General features: G+C 38.6%; 2 protein-coding genes across 4 annotated transcripts; both read right to left on the reverse strand.

The window, feature by feature from the left end:
• Positions 1-977: 977 nt before the first annotated feature.
• LOC121802569 (serine/threonine-protein kinase PBL34-like) lies at positions 978-5,861 on the reverse strand. The gene is made up of 11 exons (XM_042202257.1): positions 5,654-5,861; positions 4,766-4,902; positions 4,575-4,672; positions 3,822-4,168; positions 3,183-3,326; positions 2,451-3,104; positions 2,185-2,342; positions 2,008-2,081; positions 1,790-1,928; positions 1,564-1,713; positions 978-1,130 (listed from the first exon to the last, which is right to left on the reverse strand). The coding sequence occupies exons 1-11, from the start codon at positions 5,859-5,861 to the stop codon at positions 1,032-1,034; spliced, it is 2,208 nt and encodes a 735-aa protein (XP_042058191.1). The 3' UTR covers positions 978-1,031.
• An 872-nt stretch (positions 5,862-6,733) lies between these two features.
• Positions 6,734-10,422, reverse strand: LOC121801930 (pentatricopeptide repeat-containing protein At1g43980, mitochondrial-like). Of its 3 annotated transcripts, XM_042201404.1 has the most exons (3): positions 10,025-10,422; positions 8,262-9,907; positions 6,734-7,305 (listed from the first exon to the last, which is right to left on the reverse strand). In XM_042201404.1, the coding sequence occupies exons 1-2, from the start codon at positions 10,411-10,413 to the stop codon at positions 8,476-8,478; spliced, it is 1,821 nt and encodes a 606-aa protein (XP_042057338.1). In that variant the 5' UTR covers positions 10,414-10,422; the 3' UTR covers positions 6,734-7,305; positions 8,262-8,475. The 3 variants fall into 3 exon arrangements, with proteins under 3 accessions (XP_042057338.1, XP_042057336.1, XP_042057335.1); XM_042201402.1 differs by having other exon boundaries at positions 8,272-10,422; XM_042201401.1 differs by having other exon boundaries at positions 8,262-10,422.
• Between the last annotated feature and the right edge of the window lie 1,664 nt (positions 10,423-12,086).

The raw sequence follows: 12,086 nt of genomic DNA on the forward strand, positions 1-12,086 counted from the left end.
GATTGAAGCTGACGTGTTTGTCAGAAGTGTCAGCGTGACAACAACATCGACCATTAAAATGATGCCGCTTTTAATAGAAGAAGGTGATTTGCTTGTAAATACATCGCGATTTATGTCTTTATCCTAAATTTTTTAGATTTTTTAGAGTTTCCTCGAAGTTATTGCGATTTTACGATTTTTCCCAGCAATAGATGTTTCCATGCAATTAGTTATACTATTCAACATTCTGTTTGAAACTTTGGTGTGAATATTACAAGTACATGTGTTTCCACTATGAATATAACAAGTTCATATATCTCTGTGGTAAGATAAGTTGCATATTCAAATCTTGTTAGGTGTTCATGTGATTGTATTTAATCTTAGTATTTGTGCCTACAAGTCATGATTATGTTACAATAAATCATAAAAACGTCCAACCATTTGATTAGTTGAAGCCAATGCAAACAAACAGTTGCTGTCTGCAAAAAAAAAGGTGAACCAATAAATTTACAAAATAGCCAAATTAGAGCAATTCACAATTAAATTGATCGAAATAGTTTGTCATGAGAGTTTTTTTTTCTCTAAAGACATGTATTTATATTCAAAAAGGAAAGTTCAGGAGAAAATCATAAAATGACAAAAGTTCGTATATTACATGCAAATAACCCGATAGATTGTCGTGACTCATTTCGCCACATAGACGGTAATATGACATTTGTTGTCCACATCAGCTTTAATTTGATCGGAATTGCTCGTCTATGAAAAATTAAGAAAATCTCAAAGTTCCTGCATTTAGATTTTTAAGAATTGATAACATCACTAGAGTACACAAAACACAGATGCACTTTTTTTAGTTAAAATGTCACGAATTCATCCCAAAACAAGATGTTCATGATTAAATCATCCGAATAGGAGATGTACAGTTACATACTATATTTTGTCTCGACTTTCATCGTATCAATTTATGATCATACTTGTGTTTGGTACCGTAAAAATGTTATAAACCGCTCGTATATTTTGCAGTCGAGAATTTAAGGAGACACTTTGTCACCTTAGTTGAGGCCGCAGGCCTCTGCTCTTATTATCATGGGGTATAAGTTGCTACTGACATGGCGAAGATGATCGTTCTCCCCCTCGAGTATGCATACGATCTACAAAAAGCTTTGCATTACGATATAAATTGAGAGAGAAAACACCAAAAACAAAACCTTCAAATTCTTCTGTTAGGAGTAAATGCGGGGGTTAGAAAATATACCAAAATAGTGGTATACATGATACCTCAGTTGTCGTACCAAAAAAATTTGGTACGGTAACAGTGTTAGGATCGTCGACTGCAACATTAGTTTGATATTGTCCGCTTTGGGTCAAGCCCGCACGGATTTATTTTTGGGTCACTCCCAAAAGGCCTCAAACTAATTGGGGTTGGACAGGAATTATATACACCTTTCAACTTCCCTCACTCATTCGATGTGGGATGGGTTTGTAACCCAACAAACAGTACCAAAAAAATTTGGTACGGTAACAGTATGCATTTCTGTATACCACATTTTACGGTAAGACTACTAAATTTGAAATAAAACACACCTCCGTCATAGTTGGGCGCGACAGAGGTGCAGTATGTAGGCATGAGTAGGCGGCTCGAGCCATATTGTACAGTTCGTAGGCGCAGTAGGCAGCCCCGAGGCGTGGATCAACGAGATCATCCAACGCCAGAGATTCAATCAAAGATAAAGCCTGTCACACAAACAAAAAAACACAAATTTTAAACTCTTCTTGTGCAACTAGGCCTAATTAACTAGCAACTACGCACCCATTCCCTGATCGACTGCTGCTGATCCCCGGCTCCCGCATCCACCGCCTTCCGCCCCGATACGAGCTGCGCCAACACTATGCCGAACGCATACACGTCTGCCTTTACACACCCAATGCTGCCCTCTGGTGCCACATATCTGCACAAGGGCTTCTCCAAATAAGAAAAATGCAACATAGTTTCATGGATATTCCAACATATCAAACTTCACAACTCACCCAAGATTGCCAAGAAAGTTTCTCTGTTTATCGAATTTCGAAGTGCTATACTTTGCAAGCCCGAAATCTCCCAGCTGTTGAGAATCAAATTAGCACAAAAAACACCGTTGTGGGGGGGGCTCGAGCCCCCGGGATTACAAAACAGTGTTTCAATCAAGTTTAGGCTCAAAATATTACCATTGGAATAAAGTCTTGTGTTAGCATCACATTGCTTGGCCTAACGTTGCAGTGAACGATGGGACTCTCGCAGCACTCATGTAAAATCCGCAGCCCTTTTGCAGCGCCAACAGCGATAGCGTATCGCTGGCTCCATTCAAGAACTCCAGCTGCATTATCTGTTTAAAAAAAGGCTGGCATCAGTTAAAGTGCTATACTCAGGGGGGCTTGAGCCCCCCGATCACTTAACTTAGCAATTTTGAAGTAAAAAAAAAAGTTATCCTTACCAAATAAATGCCACTCTAGTGACTTGTTGTGTATGTACTCATAAATCAAGATTCTAAGGTTTCCCTTGCTGCAGTAGCCAAGAAGCGGGACAATGTTGGCGTGTCGTGCAGTGCTGAGAGGCGAGACTTCAGCGAGAAACTCAGCAGAAGTCTGTGCTTTTGTCTCCTTCTGCACCTTCACAGCCACAAGCTGCCCATCGCTGAGCTTCCCCTTGTATACGATCCCGTACCCGCCTTCGCCAATGAAGTTGTCGAACGAGAAGTCATCCGTTGCAGTCTGCACGATCGAATAGCTGCATCCCAGTGGGTCAAGGCACGCATTCGTCTTCTCAGAATCACGAGGAAAAGGCTGATCAGAAGCATTGGAACGCTCTTGGACTTCGTCCTCTACTTCCTCCCCTGCCTTGCTTTCTTCCTTGGAACCGCTAAGCTTGCCCTTGCACTCAATCCCATGTCCGCCTTCGCCAAGAAATTTGTCGAACGAGAAGTCATCCGTTGCAGTCTGCACGAGCGAATAGCTGGATCTCAGAGACTCAAGGCATGCGTTCGTCTTTTCAGGATCACAAGGAAAAGGCTCATCAGAAACGTTGGAACACTCTTGGATTTCATCGTCTACTTCGTCTCCTGCCTTGTTTTCTTCTTTGGGATCGTTATCTGCACGAGTTATTCGAACCGGTCGTTACAAGATGCGAAGGGACAGAATTAGGAAAGTTTTCATTAGTCTACATTTACCTTCTGGTGAAGTATCGGAGGAATATTCACCTGCCTCAATCTTCATCTCTGAGTAACTCGAATCAACGTCATCATCCTCGTTCTCCACTTGACTGGAGCCATCGTGTTTATCTTCTTCCTCGATCTCAATCTCTCCTGCATAAACTGCACAAGACATAAGACCAATATCACATGCATTTGAATTGTTGAAATTGTTTGATATTGGACTTAAAATTTTGCAGAATTGGATTTGAGAAGAATTGTATTCTAGTTCGATTCCAAATCATTTTTTTGATAAAATTAAAAAATTGATACGAAATTGAACGGGAAGAATTAATGCTATACACACACAATGCATACATTGCATACACAATACACAATTGAATGTGTGCACTATTTGTATTGCGTATGCAGTGTTTGTATTGTGTGTTGTGTGTTGTGTGTGTGCAGTGTGTCTTATGCATGTAAGTATGTGTAGATTGTGTGTGTTGTGTATGTGCAGTGTGTGTAATATTACAACTATTTTGAATTTCATATATCTATGTAAGATATGAAATTCAAATTGTAAAATTGAGAAGATTTGGAATTGTAATCGAATGCACCAATTCCAAATCCACACACTAAAGTCCATGATTCCAAATCAAACATAGTCTTACGAACCTTGTGATTCTTGTGGAGGACTCGTGTCACTCTCATCGTCCGAGGAGACGAGCTTCTCCTCAGAGTTCGTCATCAGAGGCGCCATCAAGCAGTTGTTGGGATTACTAGACCTTATCATGGGAGTGATAGGCAGGGACCTGGTAGAGGTCATGTCACTCTCATCTTCTGGAGTAGGAGGCAGTGGAACCGCCTTGCCTAACGAGTAAATCAGCTTATGTTTCGTGTTTCTGTAGCCGGTGTCGATGTGATAAGGCCTCAATATCTCCAAACACAAGTTATCACGCACTTGTGCTACTTTGCAAGACAGTTTTTTAATGTAGCAAGACCTTGTTTCCTTTTTCAGTTTCCTGAAATAGTGAATCATCAAATTGAAATGTGTGTAATACCGAAAGTAGTGAATTTACCTTTTAGGATTCGATCAAACGCGAGAATAAATTATTCAACAAGTAAGTTCTTTGACGGTTGTGTTTATGTACTTCACAACTCGCAATATCTTTTATGAATCTAGATTTGTTTTCTATCTGTTTATTCACGGCCTATTTTGTAGACTAGCATCCCATAACCCAACAAGGGAATTTTATAAGTATTGTGTTAATAAACTCAAATCGCAATATCGATAATGAATCTAGATCCGTTGTCTGGTTGCCTATCATTAGATGATAACCGGAATTTCGATTGGTTATATAGTCAACTCAAATATCAATTATGAATCTAGGTTTATTTTTCGATTGCGTGTCAAGAATTTGGACATACCTATCAAGTATTGTCCATGTTGCGCGTAGTGATGATATTTCTTCCACAAGAACATCAAGCAATGGAGCTCCAACTATGATTTTCACTTGGATTTCCACCTATTCAAAGGATTCTCATGTTATTGCAATGAAATATGTGTGTTTTGCTACAAAAGATAATAGTAGAATCTTGCTTGTGATATAATATATTACCCCTTTTTCTTCACATTCAACGGCACTGCTTTGGAGTGTGCTTACATACTCTTCGAGCTTTCTAGAAACGTCTTCCTCGATTGCACGACCGTGTGCTCCCACGAAGGTCTTGTGGCCTACTTGAATCTTGAAACCCACTGTAGATACATCAGTTGACAATGAGCATGTAATAAAATTGCAATAAATAAATAATTATATGAAACTATATGTCACTGTTCAGTTATCCCTTTCCAATTACACTATGTTGGATTTTTCAAGAACATATGTATAGAGAACATTACATAAATTCTGAATCACATTGGTTAAAATCATATCTTTGTCAGCATAAGATTAGGGGTGAGCAAAAAATTTGGAAATCAATTATCCAACCCAAATTTTATAATTTGGTTCGAATTTCAATTAGTTCGGTTTTATTTTTAAGAAAATTAGTTTATCGGTTTGGTTCAATTTGGGTACAAAAATTTGAAAAATAAAATACAAAAACCTAATTTATTTTAAACATTATAATCCTAATATACATAACATGTACACTCATAATAAAATTAATTAGGTTGTGATTTTATTTATAAGTGATCATTTTTTCAATTTGATTTGATTTGATTTTGTTAAAAATCAAACTGAAAATCAAATACTCAAGCTTAATCGCTCTTATTATGCAAGATTTAACCCTTTTACTAAATTGACGCTTATGAAGACAAATTGTCAAAGCAAAGAAAAAATTGAAGCAAAAAATGGTTTAAGAAAGAAAAGGAAAATGTCTAAGTGAAAAATAGTTGTCTATTCAACTATGAGAAAACTGGCTCAATAAAGCTCCTACCAACACTTTTTTCTGCGTCCGTCCCTGTTTACCAACTCCTTCTGTAGTAAACGAGACATAGAATTACTTACTGGGATGAAGGACTCTATCGAGCGCTCCCAGGAACGTGATTGTTCTAACTTCTTCGAACGTCTGTTCCCTATTCAAAACATCACTAATAATCTTCTTGAACTCGTCGATGTCATGAGTTTTGAATGCGTCGAAAGCAATCACAACGCCACCGAGCATGAGAGGAGTGCACCTCCTGGTGCTGCAGCTCCGAGCAACGAATGAATCCATGAAGATGTTCTATGTAAATTCAAGAACAACACAATCTCCTTTAAGGAAAATCTATTACATGACAGAGTTTCCTTAGCAAAATTATGGCTCCTTTCTACTGTTTGTTTGCTGTCATTGTTTTTGTCATTTGTCAATTTTGTGAGAAAAGGAAAACAATAGTGATATATATGTGTTTAATATTTGATTATATATACAGAAACAGGCTGTGTAAGAGGGACAAACATAGACATTGTCGAAGCACAGATGGTGATGTTCTCAAGAACACTATGTTTTTCGGGTATCTTTGTTATCGAGGCTGAACAACACAAATGTCATAGGTGGCTCGCATTTTGAACCGTGTACGTGGTCGTTTTGCTGCATTAATCGTGTCGCTACGTCTCACTTTTCTTGTTTGTTATTGTCTTCTTCTCCAATAGTTATTTATATAGTGCATGTTTGGTGTAGAAAACTTTCGTTAAATTCTGGTTCTGTACAACTACTTTAAATATGTACACACGGGAATTACTGAATTGTTGATTCGTTCTGATTTTACAACTAATCAAGATTTCAAATGAAATACGACTTTGTTTCGTATTATAATACGGCTTTGTTTCGTAGCATACCATGCCATCTCCGATAGTGCCACGTTACATAACAAATCAATAGTTCGCTAATTTACAAACATGTTCGAAAGTTGATATGTATAATCAGAATTTGCCGAAGCCAAAAAAATTCAAAAAGAAATTACATGCAAATTTCCTTGATGAATTTTATACTGAATCATTGAGTGTAACGAAGGTAGGTCACAGGTAGAGTAGGATAAGTATGTCCAGGCATTGAAATATTTGTTGGCCAACTATTATGGACAATTTCGAACCTCCCAAATCACCATCTCATCAATATAAAATAAACATGAGCTATATACATATATTTGTATGTTACACATAATTTTTATTCCAATATTACAGATAAACATACACAACAAAAAAACAATGAATCAGACAAACGACTGTACATTTACAAGAAAATGATCATTCTAGCATGAACTTGGAGTAAACTATGTTCAACAATTCAGCAGAAAAAAAATAGATATTTCTTGTTGAAATACTACTTAGTACTCTCTCCTCGTCTCTGTGGAATTGTATCTGTCTTTGCACATGAACGAAATCCAGCTGATCTCCGTTGCTTGAGGAAAAAATAGACATCCGATGGGTTCTCAAATTTATTTGTCAGCAGAATAATGTTTCCACCCTGCACCAAAACAGTGAATTTTGAGATATTGTTTTGTTTTTTGGCTAACCTTGGTTTCCTTCTCTTCGTCTGGCAAGCAAACAGTTCTTTGAACCCTTTCGATAATCCCAGCCACAAAGATACAAGTTGTCTGCCAGCAATAAACTTTATTTACCGATGATTGGTTGGGAATCATCAGAGGATACTGATGATATTGACAAGGCAGACGCGGAATCTGGTCAAAACATAGGAAATAACCACGCGTTAAATTCACAATGCCAAGACAACAAAGAAGCATAGGATCGATCACGGTTAATGGACAACAGTCAGAATTTCCAATGAAGAAAATGAATTTTACAAGTCTATCAAACCAAACCCCTTAAGACAAAGTACTAGATCTACCGTACTATGCAAGCCTCGAGAATCCTTATGAATTGATGATTGGTTTTTTCAAGGACGAAAGATATGATAGAGATCTCCATTATACTTTTTACATATTAGTTGTTTTACTTTCATAGTTTAGAGATATAAATAGCTCCTCTTTGGAAGAGCTAGTTATCTCGAAAAATAAAGTGTTTAGAGGACAGTTTTAACTGTAGGCCTCTTCAGAGGAAGGTTCTTCTTTGAGTTTCAGTTCAAGTTCTCATCTTCTGTTTCCACTTTGTATTTGTTCTTTCCATCTTCATTACACCAATTGATATAGAGTAAAGGTTGATGAACGCAAAGGAACAAATACAAAGCGCAAACAGAAGAAGGGAACTTGAATTGAGAAGAACAATCCTCCGAAGATACCTAATGATCCTCAAAATAGGCTTACGGTTGATACCGTCCTAAACTGTTTATTTTCCGAGATATCTAGTTCTTCCAAAGTAAAGCTATATAGGACTTTTGCTAACTCTAAACTAGGAAATAAATCAACTCAAAGATAAACAAATGCTCAATCATGTAAAGTAAATTTTAGACAATCTCCATAAGAAAGAAATCATCACAAGGGAAAATGGAGATTTCTAGCCTGATCTCTAAAATAAACCCTTCAAGGCTGGTCGATATCGAGATATTTCTTTCTGTGATAATTTATAATACTAGCAGATATTTCAGAAACATCTACCAAAGTTTTTTTAAAATCTACAAATCCATTTTATAACGTGAAAGGGTGTGTTTATCTTCACTTAAACTGTACTTAGTACTTACAAGGACTCACTTGTCGCTCGACTTGTTCTTCATAGTTCAATACCAATATATGGAGTTTGCAGTTCAAACGTTCGCGAGATGCACAGGAGTTGCAAATATGCAGAATTAAAGCATCGTAGAGAAGATACAGAAGTATAGCCAAACCAAAATAGCAGAGTAGTAGAGTACTATCTCTTCTTTCCATCCAATCATTCCTCTCAAACGCGATCTCTCATCAGTTGATGAACACGCTATCATCTCCAGTCGACATATCCTGCTTTAGAAATCCCAAAATCGAACAAACATTCTCCCTACCATGATGACATGTTGGGTTCGCCTCAAAAGAATATGTATGGCCTTTTATACCAATCCAACTGATGTCAGCTACTTCCTTTCTGGTCACCTTTTCCATCTTCCTCCTCAGTCGAACAACGCTTTCCCATCTACCTCGTTGCTCATAAGTGTTAGCCAAATAAATCAAGTAAGGAAGAGACGAGTGAGGTTCCAACTCCATCAATCCGTCTGCAATGGCTTCTATCAGCTCTAGATTCTCATAATCCCCACAAGCAAGGAGTAGAGATTCCCATATACGAGAATCAGGTTCCCATTGCAACGAGTACAAGAAATCAATTGCTTCATTAATCATGTCAGCTTGAATCATCATATTCACTACACAAGTATAATGCTCATTCATCGGAACTACTCCCCGCTGCTGCTGCTGCTGCATGGAGGAGAAGACAGCCATGCCTTCCTCGAGCAATCCACCATAGCTGCAAGCTGAAAGAACCGCAGAATATGTAATCTGATCAGGATGTAAACCACTTTCAAGAAGTTTCTCAAAAAGTTCAATAGCTTCGAATAGTTTTCCATTATCGGCTAATCCCAGTATCATAGTATTCCATACTATCAAATCTCTGGAAGCCATTTTCGAGAAAATTTTCAAGGCAAACTCAACCAACCCATATTTATTATACATTTGCACAAGTGAACTCGCCACAATTGCCTCCGCTTCAAACCCTGTTTTGATCGCGAGCGAATGGAGCTGACTACCTTGCTCCACTGGAACAAACACAGCAGCAGAGTGAAGAACAGAGCTGAGTGTGAACTCTGTTGGCCTAATACTTTCCCTCAAAGTATAAACAAAAAGATGAAAAGCATTTTCCTCCATATTGTGACTAGCATAGCAGGCGATCATTGCATTGCACACAGCTGAATCGAACACACATGACTCCTTAAAAACACGCAACGCGCTTCCCAGTCTGTTGCATTTCGAGAAAAGATCAATAGCTGCACTACAAACAACCGCATTCCAAAGAAATCCCATCTTAGTAGAAAAACAAAACATCTGCTTACCCTTCTCCCAATTCCGCAAGTTGGAACAAGCAGTAAGCACCGCAGAGACCGTGTATTCGTCTACTTCGAAACCACTACTTCTCATCACACAGAACAGAAGCAAAGCAAAACGCTCATAACCCGATTTACAGCAACCAGAAATCATAGCATTCCATGAAATCACATCCACTTTCTCCATACTCAAAAACACAGCAAGAGAATACTCGACAAGGCCAAGCTTCCCATACATATCAATCAATGAATTCCCCACCACCAAGTTAGAATAACACCCACCATTCTTCACAATGCGACAATGCATCTCCTTAGCATGATCCCTACATTTCACACAACACAACAACAATGAAAAAGTGAACTCAGTCGGCCCAACCCCACGCTCCCTCATCTCCACAAAAACTTCCCACGCACTATCACGAAACCCACTTGAAACATACCCAGATATGACCGTGTTCCAACTCACAGCATCTCGTTCAGGCATTTCGTCGAACACCCGACGCGCCGTCGCCATGTCGAAACATTTCACCAAGACTTTCAAGTATAAGTTCCAAGAAAAGATGTTTTTTCTGGACATATCATCAAACATCTTCACAGCATCTTTCGGTGATCCCGAATTGAAATAGAGATCGATACATCGATTGCCCAGATATACATTTGAGAAATTCAAGCCAATTTTTACCAACTGCGCGTGTACTAATTTCAAAGAATTTGAGGGGCTCTTAAGAGAAGAACACTGATCGATGATGCCAGAGAAAAACGACACCGTGTGATGAAATCTGTGAGCTTTTTGAAGCAAACTGAACATGCAAACGAAGACGACAATCATGAAGTTCTGAAGCGGTATAATATTCAGCTCAATAAACGGCTTAAAATCGTTAGTGGGCCTCTGAACTTATTGGGCTTGAACATGGCTTCGGGTATTAGTTAATAGTTACAACCGCTAGACCGCACATATACATTTCTTAGAATTGAACATGAAATCTTTGACTTTGGACATTAACTAACCAATCCTAAGTCAACGCACGCACATTTATTTGAATTTTCTTGATAATATAAATATAAATTTTAAATGCTGTGTCACAGTGAACTTGAACCTGAGACCTTAATTTGACCTCAGCAATTAATCACTCTACCATTAACCCTAGTTTATTTTTTTAATGGCTTGATTTGTACCGCATCTAATTTGAAATCAAATAGAGATACAAATTTGGATATAATTTGAGTTTGCATTAAGTGTTTTTTTTTAAGAATGATAGTGTTGATATATATCAACACTTGTATATTTTAGTACCAAGTATATGCTAATATGGATTGAATTATTGAAGTAAATATGGTAAACACTGTAATTAAAGATTTGATACTTGACTTTAAATTAATTAAAACACAAAGCACTAAACTTGAAGAAAAATCAAATATAGCACATACTATTAAATTTGTATACATATACTAATGCGACCAAGCCATAACCCCGACCTAAAAAAATGGTCACTTGTGAAGGAAGCAAATGAAGTGATGGGAAGAATGTTGACCAAGCCTAACTCATTACCGTGTACTTGTAATCTAGGACAAAATACATACTTGCACCCTCGTTGATACGATGATGATGATTATTATTATTATTATTTAGTTAGTTAGTTAATTATAGATTTGCATATCTTTTTCATATCTTTTGTCTTGCTCATTAAGTTAGTATCCACTATTATAAATAGTGGACATTGTTAGTCATTTTAATCAATTCAAGAAATATCAATTATTCTTCTATTTTATTTTCTCTTACTCTCTTTTCTTTCAAACGTGCAAAACGCACAAAATCATAATTTTGACGCCGGATTGATCGACGGGCAAAAGCTCCCGCGACGTTCGACGCAAAATCTACGAGTTAAGGAACTTCATCCTTAACAATTGGTGCTTTCATCGTGAGCTCTTCCACCGAATCGCTGTCTACATGTCGTACGGCTACACCGGATATCAACTCCGGCAGTCGGATTACCACCCATGGCAGCCCGTACCTCAACCCCTGCTCTATCCGAACAGAGCGTTAGATCAACAACAATCATATCCATATCCACAGGATGGGAGACTCCACCCACAACACAATCCCTACCAAGCCCGTCAACCCACTTCCTGGGACCCGCCATGGCTGCGCCAGGAAACTGCGTATCAGCAACCATCGTCCTACGAGCCAGATTTGTACTCGCCACCACCCTCTTGTTGGGACCCGCCAAGGTTGTGCACGCAGCAGGGATACTCTCAGCCTTATCAACCGCCTCAGCAGCCACACCATACCGCGCTCAGACAACCCACTAGCTGGGATCCACCTGCCTACTGGGAGACAACGGGACAACGCCCCTTCCATGAGGTCTCGGCATACGATCATCCGCTGCCCCCCAACCATAACTCAGGATGGAATCAACCCGCGCCGCAGCCACCTTGTCCAGCCACCACCACGGCACATCCGACTCTCGCACAACTTCAACAATTGTTGGAAGCTTGCTACAG

The sequence above is a fragment of the Salvia splendens genome, chromosome 5 (genome assembly GCF_004379255.2).
Source record: "Salvia splendens isolate huo1 chromosome 5, SspV2, whole genome shotgun sequence".
In the NCBI taxonomy this organism is placed as follows: Eukaryota; Viridiplantae; Streptophyta; class Magnoliopsida; order Lamiales; family Lamiaceae; genus Salvia; species Salvia splendens.